This window comes from Phacochoerus africanus, chromosome 15 (genome assembly GCF_016906955.1).
Source record: "Phacochoerus africanus isolate WHEZ1 chromosome 15, ROS_Pafr_v1, whole genome shotgun sequence".
NCBI lineage: Eukaryota > Metazoa > Chordata > Mammalia > Artiodactyla > Suidae > Phacochoerus > Phacochoerus africanus.
In genome coordinates, this window is record NC_062558.1 from 51,299,585 (window position 1) to 51,321,144 (window position 21,560).

Consider the following 21,560-nt stretch of genomic DNA (forward strand, 5'->3'; position numbering starts at 1 on the left):
AAGGAAATCTACTCAATAGTTTGTAATAAACTATATGGGAAAAAGAATGGAGATATACCAATCCACTTTGCTAGACACCTGAAACTAATACCACTTTGCTGAACACCTGAAACTAATACAACATTGTGAGTCAACTATACTCCAATAAAATTAAGAAAAAAAAAAAAAAAAAAAGGAATTACCTGTGATCCAGCAATTCCACTTCCAAGTACACAAAAGAACTGAAAGTAGAGTCCTGAAGAGTTATTTGTAGACCCACGTTTGCAGCAGCACTATTCATAATAGCAAGAGGTGGAGGCAACCCCAGTGTCCATCAATGGAAGAATGGATAAGTAAATATGGTGCATCCATACAATGAAACATTATTCAGCAATGAAAAGGAAAGAAATTCTGACATAAGCTACAACATGGATGAACTGTGAAGACATTACTCTGATTTACACAAGCCAGTCACAAAAGCACAAATGCTATAAGATTTCACTTATATGAAGTCTCTAGAATAGTCAAATTCATGTAGACAGAAAGTAGAATGACGGCTGCTGTGGACTGGGGGGCAGAGTTTTAAAGTTCTGCAAGATGAAAAGTTATAGAGATGGTGGCACGACACTACTGAACTATACCCTTAAAAGATGGTCAAGATGGTAAATTTTGTGTTATATTTATTTTGTCACAACTTTAATCAAAAACCAAACCAAATAAAACCAATAGTACATAAGCTGGAAGGATGTGGGAGGGAGCTGGATGTGGCTGTAAAAGGTACTGGAACCACTCAGTCTTGACTGGTGGATACCCGAACCTGCACAGGTGAAAAATTGTGTAGAACTAAACAGCCACCCCCACACAGATAAGTACTACAAATAATAAAGTGGGAAGATCTATACAAGATAGGTGGAGTCTGTCAATGTTGAGGTGGCATTATATTGCAGTTTTACAAAATGTTACCCCTGGAGAAACTAAGCAAAGTGCTCAGAAGACCTCAGCTGGGTGGGAATCTACAAGCATCTCAATAAGGAATAAATATACATATGCATCAAGTCTGTTTTCTAAAAACTGTAAGTATGAGTATGCATAATGAAAGGTAAGAAAGATAAATATCCAAATACCAGTGGGCTCTCCTCATAAAGTTGGTTCTTTCCTTGTGCAGAGTATGCACCCTATGACCAACAAACCCTCCAGAGGCCCTGCACCAGAACATTCTACCTAATGGTGGGAAACTCCTCTATCTGGCTGCCTGCCAAGCGTCTCACCCTTCACCTTGCCACAAGCAACTCCTGGTCTTCCTGCCCAAACCTGCCATCTCAGTCAAGGCCATGCCTCAGACAGGAGAAGCCAACAGGCCCTGCAGGATAGCCACACTCCTGGCGACTTCTCTGGCCTCATCTCTGGGTCCCCTAACTCAATAGGTGGTCCAGCATCCCCCTCCTCTCCGCTCCTAGACTGAACAGGCACCCTCCCACCGAGGCCTCCCCTAACTGCCCAGTGTGGCACCACCATTCTGCCAACACTGAGCTATTTTTCCCTAAGCAATTTCTTATACACTATTTACTTTCCATCATTGTATGTCTGGCCGCTCTACCCAACAGATGTAAAATCCAAGAGCTTAGTACTTCTTGTCTGTTTTAGTTGTGGAGTCATCCCCAGGACCCAGTGGCTTAACACCTAGTAGGCACTCAATAAACACATGCTGTTGTTAATGGCCGGAGGAAGCCGGAGGCTGAGGCCCCAAATTTGAAGACCCCGATCTTGGGAAGGCAGGCCCCTCACCTCCCGAGGTGAGAGCTCACATCAGCACCCACCTGCAGGTGGAAGCACAGCCTTGGCGGCCCCCAGGGCCATCTGCTGCTGTCACCTCTACTGAGTTCAACCACAAAAACTTCTCAGTCTTCCTAAGTTGGCACCACACAAGGACACTTCACAGGGGTCAGGTGCCTAAGAAAGCCAGAACGCAGCACAGGAAGGAAGTTGTAACAATCATGCAACCATTTTGGGTTTTTTGTTTTGTTTTTGCCATGAACTAGAGGGGAAAAAGTGGCAGGTATGTCATTCGCAGACCCGAGCCACTTCTGCAGCATTTGCCAACACCTTATCAAGGAAGTTTTGGTGTCTCTTTATATACTTTTCCCCTAATTTTATAGGACAGAGATACTCCTTAAAAGTTATCTGCAACATGAATTTCTATAGTCACTCCTCCTACCTAGTTCCATTAGGAAACTAAGACCAATTAAGGACAGCACTCCCATAGAGTTGAAAAATCTGTTAATTTAACAACAACCAAAGTTAAGGAAATAACACTAGTTTGTTTGTTTTTTTAAGGGCCGCACCAGCAGCACAGGGAGGTTCCCAGCCTAGGGACTGAATTGGAGCTGTTGCTGCTGGCCTACGCCAAAGCCACAGCAACACAGAATCCCAGCTGCATCTGCAGCCTACACCACAGCTCACAGCAACGCTGGATCCCTAACCCACTGATCAAGACCAGGGATCGAACCTGCGTCCTTATGGATGCTAGTGAGATTTGTTAACCACTGAGCCATGGACGCCAACTCCCAGAAATAACACTATAGTTAATAACACTGTATTACTGCATATTTGAAAGTTGCTACGAGAGTAAATCTTAAATGTTCTTGTCAAGAAAAAATAATTCTGTAACTATATGAGGTGACAGATGTTAACCAAAATTACTGTGGTGATCATCTTGCAATATATACAAACACTGAATCATTATGTTGTACACCTGAAACTAATCAATGTTACAAGTCAATTTAATAAAAGGAAAAAGAAAAATAACAGCCTGCGCTACAGTCAACCTCTTTCCCCATCAGGCACCTAGAGCTGGGTTCTAGGACCTCTTCAGTACTCCTGCTCATGGTGTGCTGCCTGAGACAAGGTCTCGGTTCACACGTTACCTTTTCGCTCAGGCTTGCCCAAGAAACCCTATTTAAAACCCTTCCGACCCTGACCCCAACCCTGATCCCAGGGCTCATCTCTGCCTGCTGTTTCTTCCACACTCCCTTAGCTACTGCTCTGTTTATGGTCCCTGCCGCCTGTTTCCCCAGGGAGCTCCCCTCCTATACTTCTCCTCACTGGTCAGAATGTGACTCGGGCTGCTCCTGAGCAGAGCCCAGCACATGGCCTGGTCCATAGCACTTAGCCCCACACAGTTCACAGGCATGTGTGTTGATGGGACAAATGGACTGGGTGCCTCTCTGCGCAGGCCCCATTGGAGGATGCAGAGAGACCAGGAGTCTGCTCCAGTGCAGATCCATTCCAGGCCCTCAAGTGACACTGCCTTTTCTGTCTGTTCCTCACCGCAGTGGCTCTGGACAGGGTAGTTTCCCTGTCCTGGGCTGGTTATGCATGAAGGCAGGTATTGCTTTTAAAAGAGGCAAGTTTTGACCTAACTGGGCTTTCACTTTGCCAGGGGTGTTCTAAACCATTTCTATCTGTTCTGTGTCATCTACTCACCCTCCTACAACAGAAAGCTTTAAGACACAATTGTGTAAATGGGCTCCTAGGGTAAAGACTAGAGCAAAATGTGTCCCCTTGTCACTGGAATCCCCAGTGGATTCCCCAGTGGATTCTACCACAAGGTCTGGTCTACTAGAAGAGCTAGCCAAGATGAACAGAAAGTTTTATGAAGCAAATTAACACTACCAGCCAAGGGCAGCAGATACTGTCTGCTGGCCGCCTTGTAGTCGACACCCCAAGTACATGCCTTTCAGAGGGGTAGTCTCGAGTGGAGCCCCAATCTTACCCAGGCATCTACTTCCCCCACCCCTGATGCAGTCAGCAGGCAATGGTGATGGGTGTAAGAGGGCACGTGACCTAGCTGGCTTGAGCAATCAAACAAGGAAGATTCAGAGTCCAGGACTGGCCACAGGCCTGCCCTACCCCTCCCAGAAACCATTCTGCTGATATGTCATGACCAGAGAATTCTCAAAAAGTAAACGCCAGAGAAGGCTCACCAAGCACATCGAAGAGAAACCTGCCAGGTTAGAAGCCCTATGGCTCTCTGAATGGCTAGAAGCAGCCACGGGATAACAATACCCAAGCACGAGAGCACTCCTGGTGCCCAGATGGAGCAGTGCTTCCTCCCTTCCTCCCCGCCCCTCACTTTTTAGGGCTGTATCAGCGGAGTATGGAAGTTCACAGGCTAGGGGTCGAACTGGAGCTACACCTGCCAGCCTACACCACAGCCACACAGTATCCAAGCCTCGTCTATGACCTACACCACAGCTCACGGCAACACCGGATCCCTGATCCACTAAGCAAGGCCAGGGATTGAACCTGCATCCTCATGGATACTAGTTGGATTTGTTTCCACTGTGCCACAATAGGAACTCCTGTAGCAGTGGTTTCTGAAAGCTCTTTCTACAGATGAAAAGGAACCCAAGCTCTCCAGGACAGAGGTGGCCACCCTCAGCAAGGGGGCCACCATTTGGCAACTAGAAACAATGAGCTTGGGTTCTGGTCAGTCTGGATGTGCCTCCCAACTCGTGCCCTTCACATCAACTGCAATCCTGGGGCCACCTAACCTCAGCCTCAGTTTCTATCTGCACAATGCACTGTTGGGGATGTTTTCTTTCTGCTGCATGTCATAGAGGACTTCAAGGGTAACACCTACTAACTCATATGACGAGTTCTGACGAGGGTCAGTTTCAAGAGTCATTAATTAGCAGCTTAAGGAGCCATGTCCTTCAACTGTCCCCTCCTGTCATGCTCATGGTCACAAGCTGGCTACCATACACAGACGCAGTGAATCCAAGAGAAGAGAGATGGGCTGGCCTCTCAAGCATCTCTTCTTAACTGATTCCCCATGAGCCCCAGAAGACATTCCCCCAACACAAGGCCTATTGGCTGGAAGGGCACCACACAGCCGTTCCCCAACAAGTCTCCGCTCCATCCACATTCCAGCTTAGGGTTATTAAGCCTTGCCCCTGCAACTGGTCTGCAGAAGGGGGCAGACATATGGAAAAAACCTGGGGTTCTGATAGAAAGGAAGAAGGGGGTGAGACACTCCCTCTCTGCTAGTTAGCAGTGCAGATGTTCACATCCCAAGGTGTTGCTGCTCACCTAAGTGTGTCTGCATCCATTTCTGATCCCCTGGGCTTATTCCAGACTTACATTTCACGCGCTGGACACCTGTGCAGTTCACAAGCAAACACCCCAGATGAACCGGATAGCCTAGTAACCCCTGTGGAAAAGGAGGGATCAGGGGAGATAGGACCCCAGATGGGTGCAATGGCAGCAGGTCCCCTCAGGCTAAGGCTAGGCACCGCCTAGAGGTCACTCCCAACTGTGTAAACACAGCTTGACGCAAAAGATGAAAACATCTTTTTAATCTACTTCTTAGATTAAAAGAAACATTTAAGGAGTTCCCATCGTGGTGCAGCAAAAACAAATCCAACTAGGAACCATGAGGTTGCAGGTTTGATCCCTGGACTTAGTGAGTTAAGGATCACTGTCGTGACCTGTGGCTCAGATCCGGTGTTGCTGTGGATGTGGCGTAGGCCGGCAGCTGTAGCTCCAATTGGATCCCTAGCCTGGGAACCTCCATATGCTATGGGTGCAGCCCTGAAAAGCGGAAAAAAAAAAAAAAAAAAAGAAATATTTAAGAACAGTTCCTACTGTAGCACAGCAGGTTAAGACTCTGGTGTTGTCACAGCTGTGGTGTAGGTTGCAACTGCAGCTCAAATTCAATCTCTGGCCTGGAAACCTCCACATGTCTTGGATGTAGCCAAAAAAGAAAAAAAATTAACATTTAAGAAAACCTCATTTCTGAGCCCTCATCTCCGCTCTTTCTTCTGCATATGAAAGAAACTAACTCTTGGAATTCCTGCCATGGCTCAGGGCTAACAAACCCAACCAGTATCCATGAGGACATAGGTTGGATCCCTGGCCTCACTCAGTGGGTTAAGGATCTGGTGTTGTCTTGAGCTGTGGTGTATGTCACAGATGAGGCTTGGATGTGGTGTTGCTGTGGCTGTGGTGTAGGCCAGCAGCTGTAGCTCTGATTCGACCCCTAGCCTGGGAACTTCCATATGCCACTGGTGTGGTCCTGAAAAGGCAAAGAAAGAGAGGGAAGGAAGAAAGGAAGGAAGGAAGGAGGAAACTTTAAGTCTCAGATCTACAGTTATCTGTCTCTCCCCTGTCTTCACCTCCACCAACCTCCTGTCTCCATCATTACCTCTCTACCAAGACCCAGGGAACTGCCTCTGAGCTTGACCATTGGGCAATGTCCAGCCCCCTCAGACATATCAATGCTCCCCTCCCACAATTCCTGGAAGAAAGTCCAAGCTTCCAGGCAGGTGTCAGGGCCCTGCCTCCAGCACCAACTCTCATCACATGCACTGTCCGTCCCTAAGTGCCCCCAGCCCTCCTGGGGCCTCTGCTCCTGAGGTTTCCCTCACAGTCCTCCTGTGGTCCAGACACAGCTCAGGCCCTCTTCCCTGGGGCTTCCAGCTACCCTGCACCCTAGAATGTGGTCTGTTCCCTTCTCCCACATGGCGCAAGCTTCTCCCGCACAAGGAGAGCCTTATTTACTTCCAACCCCACAGAACTTCTCTCCAGAAAGGTTCAATGTCTGGTGCACACATCACTGAAAATTCTACAAGAGTAGTATCCAAGGCAAAATCCCACCTAGTCTTCTGAATCCTCTCCAGAAGTATTCTGATTACTTTTTAAAAAAACCAAACTACTGCCCTCAGTGCTAAGTCAGTGAGAGACTGTGAAGAGGGCTTGCATTTCCTGAGCCTTCACAGGTGAGCAGGGAGCAGGTGAGGCAGGTGTCAGTGGCTTCACTTAACAGAGCAGGACAAGAGGTGTAAAGAACCTTCTGGAACACACATTTGGGGAGCAGCAGAGCACAGAGACTTGAGAACAGGATGGCTACCTGACTCCAAAATATAAAAGGCAAAATTCTTCTCTTCAAGAGGCTTACAATTTGGTTTGATGGTTGACACAAATACACAAAAAGGGAACTAACAATAGATACTCTTACCTAGAGCACTTTCTCAACCTTGGCACTGCTGACTTTGGGGCAGGGGATTCTTTGCTGTGGGGGAATGACCTGGACCCTGCAGCAACTTGTGGGCAGTCCTGTCCTCCACCCACTGGATACAAGAGCACCACCCACTCCAGCTCTGAAAACCAAAAAGGTCTCCAGACACTGGCCCATTTGAGAATCCCTGATCTAGAGCAACTGCAGTTTACCTGAATGACCATGGCCATCACAGAATGTCACTGCTGGGATCCCTCCTGGCCTCTGTCTCAGCAGCTGTGTAGGTCTTTCCACACCCAGGCCAACCTCACTACTGTGTCATCCCTCCCTGTGTTTCCCTTTCAAGCTGGTTTATGTTCACCCAGATGTGGTCCATGTCTCAGGAGGAGATTTTAAACCTTTTGTGGAATGAGACAGGGTGGGGAAAAGAATCGAATCACAGGCAGGACAGGAAAAAACACACCATAAAGAAATGTGATTCACTGACATATTATCCCATTATTTAAAACTTGCCAAATAACTTTCCACAACACTGCCTTCAGTGTGATCAAGAGGGCAAAGGAGGACACGTGTCCTTCACTCCTGGTCCTTCTGGTGAGAATGGGTTTCACCAATGAGCTACTCATGAATACCATGAGAATTCCAGACAAACTCTCAGAAACAGAGGCCCAGGGATGGGAAGAAGCAGGACTCTCAATGAAATCTTTTCAACATAAATGCTACATTTTCCTACAACTAATAACCCAGCTGCTTTCACTTTCTGACCAATATGTGGTTATAACCTAACTTAAAAACAAACTTTATTTTGGGCAAGCCTAAAATAATATATGTAAGGAATATTATATCCGAGAACACAGAGCAAGGCCCATGCGTTCTAGCATATATGTCCACAGTTCTTATCATACACGTCAGTTTAAGATAGGCTTTTTTTTTTTTTTGTCTTTTTGCCTTTTCTAGGGCCGCACCCATGGCATATGGAGGTTCCCAGGCTAGGGGTCTAATTGGAGCTGTGGCCACTGGCCTATGTCAGAGCCACAGCAACTTGGGATCCGAGCCACGTCCAACCTACACCACAGCTCACGGCAACGCCAGATCCTTAACCCATTGAGCGAGGCCAGGGATCGAACCCGCAACCTCATGGTTCCTAGTCGGATTCGTTAACCACTGAGCCATGACAGGAACTCTAGTTTAACATAGTCTTTACGTTTGCGGACAGGATTGAATGATGAGCATGAGTCTATATGCTTATTCAACTTCACCAAGGCCCAGAAGTGGAATCACAGTCACAAGAATCTACAGTCAATACATGATGGTGTCTGAATCCGTGTTCAATGCTCCTTACTGTGATGTGACTTTAACATCTGTGAACTTACTGATCACTTCAAAAAGTGATTCTCTGCTGGGGGTGACCTGGCCAACAGAGGACACTGGATGTCTGAGGCCAGGGATGCTGCTAATGTCCTATAACACACAGGCTGGTCTCCACAGTTCTGTAACCCAAAATGTCAACAGTGCTGAGAATTAGAAACTCTACCTTAGAGGAAAAGTCTTACCATTATCATCAGTCAGAAAAATGAAGACCAAGGGCGCACTTGCGCCCAACAGATCGTTCTCCCTCTGCTTTCATCCTGCCCTCGCCACTCTGCCTGAATGGATCCTGCCGCCAGGGGGAAAGTGCAGGGCTCTCTGCTCCTTCCCTCTCTTGACTCTTATTAGACACCAGAAAGTATCTTCGAGCTGCGTAATGAGTGAGGAGACATGAATACAGAGTCAGGAAGCCAGCTCTCCAAAGTACGATGGTCTTTTTTTTGCTTTGTTAACCCAAAGAAGTGAGATTATACCAGCCACTACACAGCACTTGGGCTTCTGGCTAAGCAGCACCCCCACCCCGGCAGTTTCCACTAGTCACAAGACTTTAAAGGACTACTCAATAGTAATCCAGACCATCATCATGTCCTTCTGGAAAGTGGTTATTCTCCCCAACAGTCCTCCTGAACAATCAGTGAGACAGGGGTTGATTTCAGAAGATTTTAAGAGAAAGGAAATTTGACAAAGAACAGGTTTGTCTCAGTTTCTGTACTATCATCTCTCATATTTCTAAGGCACTTTAGAGTGTGGGAAGCACTTTGTGGCCTCACAATTGCTTATGAAGAAGGCAGGGCAGGTATCCTGAGTTCTACCCTAGGACTGTGGCTAGGCCATGGCAACAAGAGCCCCAGGTCCACTCCTCCGCTCACTCTGCCGTCAGGATGCTTGCTTGCTGGCCTGGCTGCACACTCTCACTCATTTGTACCTAAGTAATCGCACAAGCATCTTGACCTGCTTATGCTTACAGCATAAAACTTGTGTCCTACAAAGGAGCTTATCATGAAATTAGAAGTTACATAGCAAAAGGCTGACTAGAGAAGGATACACTACACAAACAAGTCAATCTAGGCAAAGCATGTCAAAATAAAAATTCCTTCAGACTTGCACAGCAAACTAGATCATCATAAAACTTTTTCCTCTCTTGATTCACCAGCACCACAATCTATAATTACTGAACACTCACCCAGTTCTCCAAAGAAAAATCTCACACTACACATCAGGAAACACTCTTGGAGAGCAACACAGGAGAAATGAAACCAGAGTTCACAGCTTTTGCTTTCATGTACAGTAAACCTAGCTGTCTTAGTAAGTTTTGGTCACCTCAGCTCTCTTACCTGTAGCAGCCAACATTTACCACAGACCTTCTGTGTGGAAAACATTGCCGAGTGTGGAGAGGAAATGTGGAGAGGAAAAGAGGGGAACCAGGCAGTCTCCACCCTGAGGGCATATGGAATGTACACCCACAGGGACAGGGTCCATCTAGCAGAGTGACTCAGATGGAATGTTACCAAAATGGAAAGATGACCTCACCTGGACCCTGAAAAACGACACAGATGACCTACAAGAAGATGGCAAGGGAAAGCACGCCTGACGGAAAGGACAGAGACATTCAGTTCAGTTCAGTTGCAGCAGTAGGAAGCATCCTCGGATCAAGTTCAAAACCAAAAAGCTAGGAGTTTAAGGAAGGTAAAAGCATCTACTCTACTTGGTAGAAAAGAAAATCGGAGCTCCCTCTAGTCGTACAGCGAAGCAGAAACGAGGACAAAATCTGGGTGACCCTTTGCCTAAGAGCAGTCAAAAAGGCCCTCCCTGGAGCAGTATTCCCTGGGCTTCAGCGCTGTCAGGAGAGAGATGGGGCTCTCTCCCCTCAAAGACCAATTCCTGTAGCAGGTGCACGGACAAGGCAAAACTCAAACAAAACTGCTGGCGACCACGTGCTTCTCTATACCAGAATCCCTTCTCAACCAGGGAAACTGGACGCTTCCCCAAGGTGTGCTTCGGGGACACTGCCACAGAGCTAAGGAAGGTCCTCTGTGCCCTGGAGGCCCCAGACAGCTAGCGGGAACGTGGTTGCTTGGCTCCAGAAACAGCCTGAAGACACAGTTTCCCACCTGGAAGCACTGTCACCAGATCTAGCCCAGCTGGTATGGCAGGGACGTACCCATTCCAGGTCTACACCCTGCCACCAAAAGGCCAAGGCGGATTCACACACTGGACCATCCTGGCACATCCCAGCCGACTCCCGGAACCGGGCCATGACCCCTGGCCGGACCACGCGTCGGCGACCGAGGGCTCAGCGAAAGGGCTGCGGCGAGAGTCGACGTGGCCGCGGCCGGGCGGAGCACGTGCCCGGTACCCGGAATCCCCGCGCCAGGGCAAAGTCCGCGCCCGCCAGTCCCGCGGCCCGGGCACCGGGCGCCCGGCATGGAGCACGCCGGGCAGGACCTGCGCACGGCACCCACCCGGCTCCAGACCCTGGCCCGTCTCCGGTCCGGCCCCCTGCGACCTCCACACGCACTCACCATTATGGTTGACCCAGGTCGGCTTCAGGAGCTTCATTGTTCGGCCGCCGCCGCCGCCGGGCTGAAGCGAGAGCCGCGTCCCTCAGCGCGCCCGGGCCATGGAGCCGCCGCCGCCGCCCACGCCGCTCGCCCTCCGGCTGCCGCCCGTCCTGCGCCCTCAGCGCCGCCGCGCCATCGCCGGCCTGCGCCCCCCGCCGCCGCCGCCACAGCCGACCCCCGCGCTCGGCCGCCGCCGCCGCCGCCACAGCCGCATCCCCCGCGCCGCTCCTCCTCCGGCGGCTCCCGGGCAACGCCGGAAGTCACGGCGCGCACCTGCCAAACCGCCCCGGCGGGAAACCGCTCTCCGCGCGCACGGGGTGCCCGGCTCCTCGGCCCGCTGGGCTGAGCGGGCAGGCGGCTCCGCTTCAGGTCCGCCCCGTGCGGCCGCGAGCTAGGTGCTAGCCGACGGGAAGCAGGGCTTGGGGTGCGCTCGGGCCGGCGGAGCTGGGCGGGGCGCGGCGGCGGCGCTGACGGCCTCGCCGCCCCGCCCGCCGACGCCGAGCCGACTAATTAACTGGCTTCCGCCGCTCCCAGCCCGCGTTCATTGGGCGCTCGCGAGCGCCGGCCACGTGCCGCGCCGGGCGCGGCCCGGCTGCTCCGGCTCGGACGCGCTTACTGGGCGGCCAGGCCGCCTCACAGACGAGGACACTCGGTCCCCTCCGGCCACGCCGGCCGCACTGTGGGTATCGGCCCTCGCGTGGCGCAGGCCGAGCGGCCGGTGGCTGCGTAGGTGGCAAGAAGAACCCTAAGCCGAGCGAGGTGCGAGGCGCCGGGCGCGGGGCGGAGCCACGTCGGGGGCGGGGCCAGGCGCGGCGGCCGGAACAGGGGAGCGCGGGAGGGCCAGGCGGCCGGACCAGAGACCGGAGCACCGCGGCCCGGACCGTCTAGGGGCGCGCGCCCGGAAGCGGCCGGTGTGGACCGGGAGTCATGGCGGCCGCCGCGCTGGGGGCGGCCTCACGCACTCTGCGCTCGGCGAGCCGGTGAGTGTGGACTGGCGGAGCTGGGGTCGCAGGTCTGCAGTCTCCCCCAGCGCTTCGAGAATCAGGCGCTTACGCCCCCTCCGTCTCTTCCAGGCTTGTGGGAGCGTGGCCGACGCAAACCAGAGACGCGCACGAGCGAGGCTCGCTATTCTCCTTTTGGGGTCTCGTGCCCATGAGGTAACCCGATTTGGGGCCAGCCTCGGGGTCCCAACGTTTCTCAGTTCAGAGTAGGTGGACTCTATACTGTAGCTGTCCGTGTCCCGTGATAAACGTAATGCGGAATAATTTGGAGAAGAATGTATAGGTATAATCTAGTCATTGCTGTACACCAGAAACACAACATTGTAGGCTAGCTATACTTAAATTTAAGAGAAAATTTGGTCAGATACTTTTCTGTCTTTTTATATGGAATACTGTTATCTGTACTCAGAAAATAAAAACGTGAAAATAGTCTTAAAAAGTTAGTTAGCTTTGAAGGGACTGTTGGGTGTTTTATTTTTATTTTTTTTTTTTTATTTATTTTTTTTTTTTTTGGTCTTTTTGCTATTTCTTGGGCCGCTCCCGCGGCATATGGAGATTCCCAAGCTAGGGGTCCAATCAGAGCTGTAGCCACCAGCCTACGCCAGAGCCACAGCATGCGGGATCCAAGCCGCATCTGCAATCGTTAACCCACTGAGCAAGGGCAGGGATCGAACCCTCAACCTCATGGTTCCTAGTCGGATTCGTTAACTACTGCGCCAGGATGGGAACTCCCACTGTTGGGTGTTTTAAAGAGCCCAGCACTTCCCTTTCTTACTCCCTGGAGAGGTGGGAGAAGGTGCAAGGATGAGTTTTTCCACCTGGGACTCTGTGTCCCTTCTGGGGACTTGATTCATGAAGATCAGTCTTGATGCTGGAGGACTTATTTATTCTTAGTAGTAAATTGTCACCATAGGAGCTGTGTTCCTGGGAGTGAATCAATCTCGTAAGTGCTCTAGGATGGGAAAATTTGTTAAGAAAGCCCAAGTAAATAGGAACCTGCTGGTCACTTTATAGTATCTCTCTTTAGTCTTACTCAAATCATTTTTATAAATCACCAATTCATTAAAATGTGAGTAATGAGTTTCTCATTCATCAGTTTGGTATTTTCACTACTCAGTGCTGTGCTGTCTCAAGTCACAGGAAATCCTGCGCTGAAGATAAGCACTTCCCTTTAATTTATACCTTCTCACCCCTCCTGATTGGCTGTACCCACACAGTTCTCACAGGGACCCCAGGTGAAGGCTGTCTCCCTGCCACGCTTAGGAGGTCAGGCCACACACTTCCTTCCCTGTCAGAGAGCTCAGTACAGGTTTGGGGCCCTTTACCTCAGGCTATGTCTTTATGTGTTCTTGAGACCAGAGAGAAAAAGGTTTAATGTTTGCTTTATCGTTTAGAGCAGAACCTCTTCGAAAGAAGAAGAAAGTAGATCCTAAGAAAGACCAAGCAGCAAAGGACCGCTTGAAAAAGAGGATCAGACGACTGGAGAAGGCAAGCCAGGAACTCATTCCCATTGAGGATTTTATCACGCCAGTCAAGTTCTTGAATAAAGAGAGGTGGGGCCCTCTATGTTTGAAGTCTTCAGAGCAAAGGACTTCTGTCTGCACTTCAAACCCGTGGTGGGAAGGGGTGGGGCTGGGACAGACTTGGCCCTGGTCTGAGTCCTTATCTCCTGGGTTGTCTGTGGGTGTTGAGAAAGCATTCTTTGGTGCTGCTCCTGGATGGCTGAATGTGGGAAGGGAAACTCAGGGTGATTGTTGATAGTACTTGAGCAAGTTTGCACTGTTGCTCTTGCAAGAGGAGTTTAGTTGTGATTGATGACTTGGGCCCTGGGTCTGCAGTCCTCACTCTTTCGTGATGCTAGGAAACCCTTAGCCTCTTGCTTTAGGGTGCAAATGTTCATAGTTGGGATGTGTCATGTGGGGTTTCTGCCTTGTCAGGAGCATACACCATGTATAAGGAACATGTATTGTGCATAAGTAGCACCTTGCCAGGTAATCGGGACATGACAGTGCTTTTTGGGGTCTCTGGGGCTGACATAGGTTCTTGACTCCCTGTGGTTTCGGTGTCTGTTTTCACAACTTCTGTTGACTTTTCTCCAAAGCTGCCTTTGGCTGGGGCAGAGGAGTTTCTTCCAGTCTGCTTAGAGTGATGCGTTCCTTGTCCCCATATAAAGCAAATGTTACTGGTTCCCACAGCTGGTGCTGCTGCCATGTTGTACGTTCCATACCTTTGTTTGTCCCCAAGTTCCATCTGTGCCAGGCAGTGGGTCTGCTGCTATTGGTTGGAGAAGTGAGTACCCCTGGGTCATGCCTTCTGCTCCGTGTATTTGCAGGCAGCGGCCTCCCGTGGAGCTGCCCTTTGAGGAGAGCGAGCGGAGAGCCCTGCTTCTGAAGCGGTGGTCATTGTACAAGCAGCGAGAGCATGAGATGGAGAGGAGTGCCATCAGGTCCCTGCTCGAGGCCCAGGAGGAAGCTCTGCAGGAGCTGAGGCTCTCATCCCCAGAACTCCATGCGGAGGCCACCAAGCGGGACCCCAGCCTGTTCCCCTTTGAAAGGCAAGGGCCAGATTACACACCACCGATCTCTGACTACCAGCCCCCGGAAGGCAGGTACCAGGACATCACCAAGGTGTACACACAGGTGGAGTTCAAGAAATAGACTGTCCTTGAGAGCCCATGCCATTGGGGCCTGAGCCTGCTTGCGACAGGGTCACGTGGGCTATGAATAAATATGTTCAACCTGCTGTTTCTTTGTTGTATGTTGGAGTCAAAGTTAATTCACCTGAGAATGCATGGGGCTGAGGGAGGCTGCCCTCCCTTGCCTGCTACTGGGGAGAGGAAGGCCAAGATGAGAGGCAGACGCCAGCAGCAGGAGGCACAAAGTGACCCCCGGAGCGGAAGTGGAGGACATGCATCTGTATTGCCTTATGCACAGGGAGGAAAGGCAAGGCAGGCTTTGGGTTTTAAGCCAGGGGTGGGGTCCTGTAGAGAGAGTCAGGGACCACTAGCCAAGGTTGCCGTGTTGTCAAGGAGGGTGTAACACCTGCTATTAGTTTGGAGTCATGAAGATGGGAGAATGTTTCTCAGTTTGGAGGCCCCTCTCCTTGCATGTAGATGCCAATTTCTCCCTGTGTGTCTGTGTCCTGATCTCTTCTAAGAACACCAGTCATAATGGATTTGCGCCCACCCATGTGACCCCATTTAACCTAGTCCCCCCCCATAAACACCCAGTCTCCAGATCTCATACTGAGCTGAGGAGTGGGGTAGACACAGTGTAGCCTGACAGTGGGGTCCATGAGTGGGCAGAGCCACTTCTAGAGATGTGTATCGCCACCTTAGTGCAGACAAGTCAGGGAAACATTCCATTTGATTAAGAATCCAGATTGTCCATTTTCCCAGGGTACGGTTCACTTTGGTTTACAAGCTATATCAGGTAAGCACTTTTACCCGATAAAGATATAGCCAAGGATTCTAAGTCTGTCCTGAGACCTGTGTTGAACCCTGAGGCTTCACCTGTTCACTTCAGCAGCAGGCCAGCCTGCCCAGGCCACCCCAGCTCAGTCAGTGCCCCTTCCCGCCACCTGAGCAGCCCTTCCTCTGCCTTGGAAGCCTTAGCCTCCTGCTTCAGACACTGGGCCCCACACTCCCAGGTACTTTGTAAACTTGAGGTTCATCCTTTTTTTTTTTGGTCTTTTCGCCTTTTTAGGGCCACACCTGCTGCATATAGAGGTTCCCAGGTAGCCACCAGCCTACACCATAGCCACAGCAATGCCAGATCCGAGCTGCGTCTTTGACCTACACCACAGCTCACAGCAACACTGGATCCCCAACCCACGAGCAAGGCCAGGGATCGAACCCAAAACTTCATGGTTCCTAGTCAGATTTGTTTGCACTGCACCATGACGGGGCCTCCTGGGGTTCATTCTTTAGGTTGTATAGTAGTCAATTCAATGTGTCATGGTAGCCATCTTATTTTAACCTTTTATTTAGAAGTAATCGCGGATTGACAGGAGGTTGGAAATCAACATGAAGGGAGGTGCCATGTGGTTCCCTGCCTCCCCAGCATCACATCTTACACAGCCTGTGGTGTCAGCACCCAGGCAGGCCCTGCAGCCAGAGCATGTCCAGACTCCTGACATTGTGTATAATCATGTGTGCTGCATCACAGTGCAGCCACATGGAACCTGCCCCCAAGGTCCAGGCACCACAGGACGCTTCCTCCCACGCCCCACCCCTGGCCTCATAACCATCCCCACTGGTGCAGCATGTGTCCTGTGAGATTCTTGGAGTCTGAGCCGCCGTAGCGGGTGAGTGCTGTTTCCCGAAGCCTGTCTCGGTGACATGAACTATAAGCAACAGGACGAGCATGGTCACAACGTAAACACTTATTACTGTGGGCCTTGTCCCAGGTTTTGCAAGATGCCTCTCTTCCTTGTCATTTTGTCCGTTTTCTTCACAGCTGACATGTGAATTTTCACATCTGTCCCCAGAACTCAACTGGACTCAGAGGCCACTTGTCTGTTTCAAGCCTTTGGTACCAGAGCCTCCAGTCATGCCCAGCGAGTGTGCAGATGTGAGGGGCGGACCTCACTGAGTCTTGGAAGAGGGAGAGCCCTCACGGCAGGCACCATGGCCCCAAATAAGCAGTGGTGGGAGCACAAGCAGCCCTTAGGACCACTGCCCTGGCTGCCACCCCAGGAAACCAACTGCTGCAGTTCCAGGCAAGGTGCCAACTGCAAGAGCTCTGCAGCCTGTTTTTCAGAGGACTCAGAGCTCTGGCAACCCGCCCTCTTCCTTCTCGCCCAGAAAGGCAGCCACAGCCACCATGGATGAACCTCAGACACATTTGCCTCAGACACATCGGGGACCTCCCCTGGGATGGGGGGATCCTGGTCTTTATACTCAACTCTGCTCCAGAGTCCTCTGTGCACCACACCCCACCACTCACAGGTACACACACAAGTCACACAGGATTCTCGGGGTGCATAGGAGAAAACACAACGGGAAATTTTATTCTTTAATGTACGGCCTTCTGAAGTGATGGATTATTTTGCCCCGTAGAACGAGTTACATGATGTCTGACCCACCCCCATGGTCCAGTCCTGAGGGAGGCACCAAGATGCAGCAGGCCTGGCCCGCAGCAGCACACAGTGGGGCCTGCTAAGGAGCCAGAGAGGAAAATCATTTTATTAGTAATGAAGAGACCATCTGAGGAACTAGAGCTCTCAGAATTCCTTTGTGGCTCAGTGAGTTAAGAAGTCGACACTGCCTCTCTGAGGATGTGGGTTCGATCCCTGGTCTCACTCACTGGTTTAAGGATTCAGCTTTGCTGAAGGCTGTGGTATAGGCCTGCAGCTGTGGCTCCAATTCGACCCAAAGCCTGGGAACTTCCATATGCCTCAGGTGCGGCCATAAAAGGAAAACAAAACAAAAAATCCCTAGAGCTCTTGTTGGTTCAAATACATACATATTTAAAAACATCTAAGCAGGGAGTTCCTGTCGTGGCGCAGTGGTTAAAGAATCCAACTAGGAACCATGAGGTTGGGGGTTCAATCCCTGCCCTTGCTCAGTGGGTTAACGATCCGGCGTTGCCATGAGCTGTGGTGTAGGTCGCAGATGCGGCTCGGATCCCGCGTTGCTCTGGCTCTGGCGTAGGCTGGCAGCTACAGCTCTGATTAGACCCCTAGCCTGGGAATCTCCATATGCCGTGGGAGTGGCCCAAGAAATGGCAAAAAGACAACAACAACAACAACAAAAATCTAAGCATACAAAAATCTAATACTGCCAGAGCACAACAGTGTCAGGTACCAAATCTAACCATTTCAACAATTTAACTGTGGATTAACTTTCAGCTATTGGGAATCACATGTGAAATGTCTTTTGATATATTCCATACTCTAAAAATGACCAGGGGAATTCAGAAGGAAGGAGACTAAAATTCCATGTGTTTTGGGCTTGGGTGTCTTAAGCCAAGAGTCCATGAATCCTTTTAACACAAGACTGTGTGTTCTGGAGCAAAGTCCATGGCCAAGGGGCCTATTCATCATCTGAGGAGGCAAATACCAGCCTACCCACAACTGCAAAGGAGCTGAGGGAGTGGCCATTACCAAACCATGGTCAGGCCAGCTGCCTGAGAAGTCCAGACCTCAGGAGAACCACCACCTGTGCTGCTGTTTCCAGGCCTGGTCACATTGCCCAAAGGGAGATGTGGTGGTGCTTGTCTTCCTGGGGGCAGAAGCCGGGCCCCCTGAACACAAATGAGGATGGGTGAGGCTAGAGACAGGGCTCTGGTGTCTGGAGGGACCCACCAGACTGCTGAGGCCAGTCCCGCGGAGAAAGTTGTGAGGGTGTCACCCGTCCTTGTCCTGAGGCAGAGGGAGGTGCCAGTCTGTGGGGGGACTCTGCCTGGGGGTCCACACTACGGGGTGCTTCTGCGCAGCCCGGACTCTCGCCCGCTCACTTTCACAGAGGGACCGCTGCAAAGGAGAGTGGTCACAGTCACTCTCAGCCTCACGTGCTCCCTGTACATGTCCACTCTCCACACCGGCCACACACGTGACAATGCCCAGGAAACCTTGGTGAGCACCTGGCACATACACATCCAAGATGCTCATTCTTCTCCTGAGCTACCACAAAAACCTGCTGTGCAGATAACCATTTTCGAGGATTTTTTTTTTTTTTTTGCTTTTTGGGGCTGCACCTGTGGCATATGGAAGTTTCCCAGGCTTAGGGTTGAATTGGAGCTACAGCTGCTAGCCTGCGCCCCAGCCACAGCAATGTCAGATCTGAGCCACACCTGCAACCTACACCACAGCTCACGGCAAGGCAAGGGATCGAACCTGCAACCCCATGGTTCCTTCTTGGGTTTGTTTACTACTGAGCCACGAAGGAAACTCTTCGAGGACATTATTTATTTATTTATTTGTCTTTTTGCCTTTCTAGGGCCGCTCCCGCGGCATATGGAGGTTCCCAGGCTAGGGGGTCTAATCGGAGCTGTAGCCACTGGCCTACGCCAGAGCCACAGCAACGCCAGATCCGAGCCGCAACCACAACCTACACCATAGCTCATGGCAACACTGGATCCTTAACCCACTGAGCAAGGGCAGGAATCGAACCCGCAACCTCATGGTTCCTAGTCGGATTTGTTTCCACTGCGCCACGACGGGAACTCCTCCTCAAGGAAATTTTTAAACTTTCCTCCTGGGCCTCAGGGTGCGATGCCTTCCCTTGACCTTAGAGACTCACCTGCTAGGACCAGCTGTGGGCTAAGCAGGAGAAGACAGCCTGAAAGAGTGGCTAGAGGAAGAGTGATGCTAGGGACACACGCCTGGAGTCCCACAGGCAACAGGTTCTACTCCCACCAATAACAGCCAGGACAGGGCCTACTGGGTGCAGGCGCTGTGCTGGCTCCTTTAAGTGTAGTTTCACCTCCACCTGTTTTCGTTCAAGTCCTACTGTCTCATATGGGATGTTTTTGATCTCATTTAAAAAACAATCAGAGGGGAGTTCCTGTTGTAGAGAAGCGGAAACAAATCCAACTAGTATCCATGAGGATGGGGGTTCTACCCTGGCCTTGCACAGTGGGTCAGGGATGTGGCATTGCCATGAGCTGTGCTGTGGGTCACAGACGTGGCTTGGATCCCAAGTTGCATGGCATAGGCCAGGAGTTGTAGCTCCGATTTGACCCCTAGTCTGGGAACTTCCATATGCTGCCAGTGCTGCCCTAAAAAAATAAAAATAAAAATAAAAAACACAGAGTCAATGTGGAAGACTCCTAGATCTCCATCTCTGCAGTGAATCAACAGCTTCCCCAATACCATCTGAGGCCTAAATTTTAGAGCTATTACGTTTCCCTAAGGAAGGAATAATCTGGCTAGTGAGGAGTTCCCGTCGCGGCGCAGTGGTTAATGAATCCGACTAGGAACCATGAGGTTGCGGGTTCGGTCCCTGCCCTTGCTCAGTGGGTTAACGATCCGGTGTTGCTGTAAGCTGTGGTATAGGCTGCAGACGCAGCTCGGATCCCACGTTGCTGTGACTCTGGCGTAGGCCGGTGGCTATGGCTCCGATTCGACCCCTAGCCTGGGAAACCTTCACATGCCGCAGGAGTGGCCCAAGAAATAGCAAAAAAAAAAAAAAAAAAAAAATCTGGCTAGTGCACATCTCGCTTTTCTCATTAAGTGACATACTGTGGGTATCTCTGCACATGGGGATGGATTACTACCTGTTCTTAAGAGCTGTGTGATACTCCATGATGTAGAAGACATCATCTGGTCAAATGTCTATTACTGGGCTTTAGGACACTTTCAGTCTTTGCACTATTACAAACAGTGACACTATGCACATTTTGAACCTGTAATTTGTTACCCAATTACTTCCTTAGGATAAACTTTCAGAGTTAAAATTGTGGGGTTAAAAGGTATGTGTTTGACATTTAGATAATCAGAACTCCTGACATTCCATCAGCACTGCCCAAGTGCCTGACTCTGCAAACCCCTGTGGACATTTCACTGGGCAGAAACCACTTACCGTCATTTCAATCCTATACCAGGCCATTTGGTTTCCTTTTAGAATGAATTTCTTTGTGCTCCTTGCCTGCTTTTCTACTCTAAAATCATTTCCATTTTTCTTACTGATACATGACAGCTACCTTTAAAATATTATATGGCATTCTTCCCATAGAAACTACAACTATCTTTCCCACTTTCCACTTATCAGGACTTGGCATCAATTTTATTTTACACACACTAGTCCTGCTGGCTCCCTCCCCCGAAAACCCCCAACTCCCCATGAGCACTGCCCGCTCACAGCTTCACTCCATCCCCTACCCCCACCCTCCAGCTCCAAGGCACCCCTGTATCCTAGACTGGGATGTAGGAGCCAGGACAGGGGCTGTGTTCTTCCAAAGTGTTCAGTGTCTGCTGAATGAATGGACAAGAACTCCCTCATGACTGGTCTCCCACGCCTCCACCATTATACTTTCTCACCCTGGCAGCCACAATGATCTTTTAAAGATGTAAATCAAAGCAGGCGTCCCAGCATGCGTGGAGGCTAGGATCTAGCCCCTCTTTTAAAGTCTGCCAGGTCTATCCTCACCGCAGCCCCTGCGGCCCGGCCCCTGTTCCCTGCAGCGTCAGGCCTTCTTGTGCCCCCGGTTGGGTGACGCCGCTGGGCTTGGTCCTCCTCTTCCAGGGTTCGGCAGAACCACTCTCTGCAGGCGAGGCAGGTCACCTGGGCCTCACCTGGGCCTCGGCGCTGCGGCGCTCCTCCCACTCGCGGCAGCTGGCCAGGTCGCGTCCCCACTGCCCGCAGGCCGGCCTCTCCCCGTGGACGTAGTAATGGTGCAGGAAGTGCCCGGCGCTGCGGCACAGCTCCCACTCCGCTCGGTAGGCCTCACACGGGCGCGGTGGCTGCGGGGACCCGAGAGTGAGCGGGGACGCAGTGTCCGCCCCGCGCGGCCCGAACCGGTCACCGTCCGCCGGTCCGCCCCGCCCGAACCCAGTCACCGCCCGACGCGGCCCCTCCAGCGATCACCTGCCAGCCTCCGCCTTCCGCCATGTCCAGGAGCCTGCTGAGCCCGCCTCCTGAGCCCGCGGGCCGTGTGACTGACGGTGGAGGAACCAATGAGCCCCGAGATC

General features: G+C 51.1%; 3 protein-coding genes across 10 annotated transcripts in view; 1 reads left to right on the forward strand and 2 right to left on the reverse strand.

The window, feature by feature from the left end:
- Positions 1 to 11,164, reverse strand: part of LOC125116842 (protein HIRA) — a 73,322-nt gene extending 62,158 nt beyond the window's left edge. For 5 of the 7 annotated variants that reach the window (XM_047762432.1, XM_047762431.1, XM_047762429.1 and 2 more), the window contains exon 1: positions 10,888 to 11,164. In XM_047762432.1, the coding sequence (XP_047618388.1) occupies positions 10,888 to 10,924 (37 nt within the window). In that variant the 5' untranslated portion in view covers positions 10,925 to 11,164. Of the gene's footprint in view, positions 1 to 8,550; positions 8,570 to 10,887 lie in introns of those variants that run through there. The other 2 variants (XM_047762436.1, XM_047762433.1) reach the window with 2 other exon arrangements.
- A 339-nt stretch (positions 11,165 to 11,503) lies between these two features.
- MRPL40 (mitochondrial ribosomal protein L40) lies at positions 11,504 to 14,669 on the forward strand. Of its 2 annotated transcripts, none has more exons than XM_047762439.1 (4): positions 11,504 to 11,685; positions 12,000 to 12,083; positions 13,322 to 13,480; positions 14,260 to 14,669. In XM_047762439.1, exons 2-4 carry the CDS (start codon positions 12,079 to 12,081, stop codon positions 14,582 to 14,584), a joined length of 489 nt encoding a protein of 162 aa, XP_047618395.1. In that variant the 5' UTR covers positions 11,504 to 11,685; positions 12,000 to 12,078; the 3' UTR covers positions 14,585 to 14,669. The 2 variants fall into 2 exon arrangements, with proteins under 2 accessions (XP_047618395.1, XP_047618394.1); XM_047762438.1 differs by lacking the exon at positions 11,504 to 11,685 and adding an exon at positions 11,748 to 11,906.
- A 2,238-nt stretch (positions 14,670 to 16,907) lies between these two features.
- C15H22orf39 (chromosome 15 C22orf39 homolog) lies at positions 16,908 to 21,540 on the reverse strand. Its single transcript, XM_047762441.1, has 3 exons — positions 21,457 to 21,540; positions 21,165 to 21,332; positions 16,908 to 18,401 (listed from the first exon to the last, which is right to left on the reverse strand). Exons 1-3 carry the CDS (start codon positions 21,478 to 21,480, stop codon positions 18,276 to 18,278), a joined length of 318 nt encoding a protein of 105 aa, XP_047618397.1. The 5' UTR covers positions 21,481 to 21,540; the 3' UTR covers positions 16,908 to 18,275.
- Between the last annotated feature and the right edge of the window lie 20 nt (positions 21,541 to 21,560).

What these genes read in the sequence shown, in the direction of transcription:
- MRPL40 (XM_047762438.1), top strand. Translation starts at nt 11,854, where the DNA reads ATGGCGGCCGCCGCGCTGGGGGCGGCCTCACGCACTCTGCGCTCGGCG. An exon ending in ACTCTGCGCTCGGCGAGCCG is followed by an intron (nt 11,907 to 11,999) that starts GTGAGTGTGGAC and finishes CGTCTCTTCCAG; the next exon opens with GCTTGTGGGAGCGTGGCCGA. An exon ending in TGGGGTCTCGTGCCCATGAG is followed by an intron (nt 12,084 to 13,321) that starts GTAACCCGATTT and finishes TTTATCGTTTAG; the next exon opens with AGCAGAACCTCTTCGAAAGA.
- C15H22orf39 (XM_047762441.1), bottom strand. Translation starts at nt 21,480, where the DNA reads ATGGCGGAAGGCGGAGGCTGGCAG. An exon ending in CGGAAGGCGGAGGCTGGCAG is followed by an intron (nt 21,333 to 21,456) that starts GTGATCGCTGGA and finishes GGGTCCCCGCAG; the next exon opens with CCACCGCGCCCGTGTGAGGC. An exon ending in GCCGCAGCGCCGAGGCCCAG is followed by an intron (nt 18,402 to 21,164) that starts GTGAGGCCCAGG and finishes TCTCCTTTGCAG; the next exon opens with CGGTCCCTCTGTGAAAGTGA.